Here is a 4915-nt window from a genome sequence, read left to right on the forward strand (position 1 = left end):
GAAATGGAAGTGGAAGATGACAATGAAGTAGTAGTAGTAGTAGTGGTAGTAGAAGTAGTAGAAGTAGCAGTAGTAGTAGCGGTGGTGGTGGTGGTGGTGGTGTTGGTAGCGGTGGTCACCGATAGTTTATCTGTTTCAGTTATGCAGTTGATACCTGCAACGCTATTCACAGCTAGGCTGCTGCTGTTGTTGTTGTTGTTGTTGTTGTTGTTGTTACTGTCACCAGAGCCGATGCCTCCCGACATGCACGTTGCTGTGCTCTGATGGCCAGGCTGCACCTTGTTATTGTCACCGTTCTTTGGTGAGTCATTGTTTTGTCTGTAGAGTTGCTTCTGAGCCAAATACTTAGCTATACTGGTTTGCAAGGAGACAACACTGGCCAACCACTGGAAAGACAAGAGGAAGAAAAACAATAAGAAGTGGTATCCGGTGGTGATAATGATGATGACGATGTTAATGTCAACAACAATGACGATGATGATATGATGATGATGATATATGCAGATAATGATGATGAGGGTAGTGATAATAATGGGGTTAAGCTCTGTGAGTGAGTGATTGAAACAAAAGTAAAATTTGAAGACATAAAAGCAGAAACCAAATTGGAAACAATTCTATACAATTGCTAACATTTTATATTTTATCTTTTATTTGTTTCAGACACTGGACTGTGGCCATTCTGGGGCACCATCTTGAAGAACAAATCAACCCCAGTACTTATTTTTCCTCTTTAACCCTTTAGTGTTCACATTATTCTGTCAAAAGTAATTTTTATTTATTCACATTCTTTTGAATTAATCCTGCATCATCTTGTAGCTTTGCAATTCTGATGAGGTAACTGTTAACTTTTAGAATGACATTGTAGAGTTGGTGAGAAAGGCTGGATCTGACCAGTTTGATCATAAAACAGGTAGAATATTTGGCTCGAATATGGCCTGTTTAAATGTTAAAGGGTTAAGTCAAGTACTTACTCTATCAGACTCTTTTGCTGAGCCCCTAAGTTAGGGGGAGGGGTGACAAACTGGGAGGCGGGGGCACAAGCGGTGGTGGAGAGGATGACACACACACGAACAGGCTTCCATACAGTTTCCATTTTCTAAATTCACTCACAAGGCATTGGTAGGCATAGGGCAATAGCAGAAGACACTTGCCTAAGGTATCATGCACTGGGACTGAACCTGAAACCATGTGGTTGCAAAGCGGGCTTCTTAACTACACAACTTTAACTATGCCTTTGATGATAATTTTGATGGTGGTGATGATGACAGTGGTTGTAGCAATGACAATGGTGATGATGATGATTGTTGTTATAGTATCGTTGTGGCTGAACCCAGTATCATAATGGTGACAATAATGATGATGCTTGCAATGACTGGTATTATATTTTATCCCACACCCCACAGAAGAATGGAAAGCAAAATTAGCCTCACCAGAATTTGAACTCAGGACATAAAATGGAAACAATAATCTTTTCTTTTCCATGATAGGCACAAGGTCTGAAATTAGGAGGGAGGAGGCTAGTATTGACTCCCAGTCCTCAACAGGTACTTATTTTATTGACTCCACCAAAAGATAAAAGGCAAAGTTGACCTTGGCAGAATTTGAACCCAGAAAACCTAGAAGAAATGCTGTTACGCATTCTATCCAGTGTCCTAAGAAGACTGCCAGCTTGCAACTTTGTAATAATAATCCTTTCTTATTTTGGTACAAGGACAACAAATTTGAGGAGTGGGAAAGTCAATTACATCAAGCCCCAGTGCTCATCTGGTATTTATTTTACTGACCCCAAAAGGATGAAAGGTTAAGTCAACTCTGGCAGAATTTGAACCCAGAATGTAAAGAAATGCTGCTAAGTATTTTGTCTGGCATGCTAATGCTTCTGCCAGCTTGTCACTATATAATAATAATAATAATAATAATCCTTTCTACAGGCACAAGGCCTGAAATTTTGGGGGAGGACACTAGTCAATTACTTTAACGCCAGTGTGTAACTGGTATTTATTTCATCTACAATGAAAGGATGGAAGATAAAGTCAACCTTGGTGGAATTTGAGCTCAGAACGTAAGGACGAATGGAATGCAACTAAGCATTTTGCCCAGGAGAATAATGATTATAATAATCTTTCCATTATTAGAGGCACAAGACCTGAAATTTTGAGGGAAAGGGAACAATTACATCAACTCCAGTGTTCAAATCGTACTTATTCTGATGACCACAAAAAGATGAAAGGTAAAGCTGACCTTGGCAGAATATAAACCCAGAATGTAAAGATGCAGAAGAAATGCTGCTATGCATTTTGTCCAGCATCCCTAACAACTCTGCCAGCTCATTGCTTAGTAATAACGGTTTCAAATTTTGGCACAAGGCCAACAGTTTCAAGGGAGTGGTAAGTCAATTACATTGACACCAGTGTTCAACTGGTACTTATTTTATCTACCCCGAAAGGATGAAAGGCAAAGTCAACCTTGACGAAATTAGAACTTGGAATGTAAAGATGGATGATTTTCCACTAAATATTTTGCTCACCACCTTTGACCACTTAGTAACACCAATGGTAACAATGACAATTAATAGCAAAAGGTGACAATAACAAACTGTAGAGGGATAACTCACCTCCTCTTGTTCTTCAATAGTTGCTTTCTGCTCAGTTGAACTCCCCGTGGGGTTGGATAGTAGGGAGCCTGTCTGTAGCTGTGAATTACCGGCAAACAGGCCATTTGTTGAAGCAGAATTGGATTTATTTAACATGGGCTGCATGGAGGCAATCAGTGCTGCCTCAGATGCACGTGGAAGCAAAGGAGGTGGATTCATATACAAGTCTTTGATGGCTGAAGGAATCTGAAACAAACAAACAACAGAATGGTTCACATGAAATAAGCTGAGAGGTAATAGGTTCAGGTGTGAATGTGTGGCCAAGAATTTTGCATCTCAACCACTGTATGGTAAGTGCCTTTCAATATAGCTCTGGGTCAACCACAACCTTGTGAGTAGGTTTGGTAGATGGAAACTGAAAGAAGTTTATTATATAAGAATAAGTGTGTGTGTGTGTGTGTGTGTGTGTGTTTTTGTCTTGATATCACAGGATAGTTAACAAGGTGATGAAATATGATCTTCGGTTGCTGAGTCTCATGGAGGTAATGACATGTAACTGAGACTTCTGGCAATTTGCTGTGCTTGTGAAGACATATCAAGCTAAGTGAAATCATTGTTGTGACCAGTGCTGGTGACACGTAAAAGGCATCTGTACTGGTGACATGTAGAAGACACCTGGTAGTCTGTAGAGTGGTTGGTGTTAGGAAGAGCATCCAGCTATAGAAACCAAGCCAGAACAGACTGGAGCCTGGTGCAGCTCTCTTGCTTACCATCTCCAGTCAAACCATCTAACCCATGCCAGCATGAAAAAACAGACGTTAAATGATGATGATGATGATGATGATAAGATAGAAAAGGGAGAGGTGAACTTACAGAAATGGATTTTCGCTTTGGATGCCGTATTTTTAACCGGAAAGGAGGTGATTGTCTGTGTACTTTTTTCAAGAAGTCAATTTTTACAGCATGCATATTAATATGTCCTGAAAATTTTGCTCTGAGCTTAATCCGTTCTGAGAGGCTCACTGACTTTAAGAGTTTCTCGTCCTGTTAAGAGAAAAAAAATAATAAGTAGCTTTTATTGATTTCAAATTCTGGTACAAGACTAGCAATTTCTAGGGAAGACGTATAGTCAGTTACATCAACACCAGTGCATAACTGGTACTTATCATATCAACCCCCGAAAGGATGAAAAGCAAAGTCTCGGCAGAACTTGAACTCAGAATGTAAGGTTGGTCAAAATGCTGCAAAGCTTTTTGCCCAGCACAGTAACAATTCTGCCAGCTCGCCATCTAATTAGTAGTTAGTATTAGTAATTAGCTTGATCAAGTTTTTCTTAAATGAACAAGAAAAGAAAAGGATTTTTGGTAGATAAAATAGCACCAATGGAACAAGGGAAATGAGAGACAGACAGTTGGACAGGTAGGAAAAAATTCAAAAGGTAGCAAGTAATATGGCTGAGAAAGAAATCAGGTCTTTTTGCTGTTTTGTTGTGTTGGGTGTTTTTTTTTTTTAAATCATTTAATCAGAAAGAAGCAATATTTATGATGCATCTGTCAGTCTGTTGGAAATTCTGTAGAATGAAACCTGTAAAGAAAGTGTAAACAAAGACAGATTTGGTCACTCAACTTGCTAGAAATAGCAGCTAAATCTCCCTTGAATTACATCCTACCATTTAAAAAAAATTGGGGATAATGCATTGGATAATTTGTTAATAAATACGTTACATATCAGAATGAAACGGGAGATGATCATAAGTCTGGTTGATTAGGTCAAAGCTGGAGCTAAACACAAAATGAGAAAAGAAAAATTAGGATGAGTAGAAAGGAAATTCTAGAAGAAAGCAATTCTGGGGACACCTGCAATCCATTCTCTTTATCTTTTGTCTTAGTCACTGGACTGCTGCCATGCTGGAGCACTGCCTCGAAGGGTTTTAGTCATACAAATTAACTCTAGTACTTATATATTTACTAGCAGAAATACCCGGCGTTGCCCGGGTTAAAGAGAATAATGAAATCTAAAAACGCCGTCTAGACTACGCATCATCTTTATATATAGAGATGTATATACACACACGCACCCAAACACACGTATATATATGTATATCAATATAAATATATGAAAGTCAATGAAGTTTCGTAAAAGAAGGTGATCACGTACATACTTTCTTGCTGTTGTGATTATAACACCTCATTGTAAACTATGTTCCTTGTTTTCCCTTGTGGAGCATATACAAATAGGTTTTTTGTTGCTGCCCACTCTTGAGCAGCCAACATACAGTTGTCCATGTGAGAAGCAGGGCTCTTCCAAGAGAAGACCAGCTAC

At 39.0% G+C, this 4915-nt stretch overlaps 1 protein-coding gene across 1 annotated transcript in view; it reads right to left on the bottom strand.

Annotated features, from left to right (window-relative positions):
• LOC106874421 (PHD finger protein 12) overlaps positions 1 to 4915 on the bottom strand; it is a 64263-nt gene that overhangs the window by 23481 nt on the left and 35867 nt on the right. Inside the window, exons 7-9 of the mRNA XM_052976832.1 lie at positions 3467 to 3637; positions 2615 to 2839; positions 6 to 386 (exon numbers count right to left, since the gene is read on the bottom strand). Of these exons, the coding sequence (XP_052832792.1) occupies positions 6 to 386; positions 2615 to 2839; positions 3467 to 3637 (777 nt within the window). The remainder of the gene's footprint in view (positions 1 to 5; positions 387 to 2614; positions 2840 to 3466; positions 3638 to 4915) is intronic.

This window comes from Octopus bimaculoides, chromosome 25 (genome assembly GCF_001194135.2).
Source record: "Octopus bimaculoides isolate UCB-OBI-ISO-001 chromosome 25, ASM119413v2, whole genome shotgun sequence".
In the NCBI taxonomy this organism is placed as follows: domain Eukaryota; kingdom Metazoa; phylum Mollusca; class Cephalopoda; order Octopoda; family Octopodidae; genus Octopus; species Octopus bimaculoides.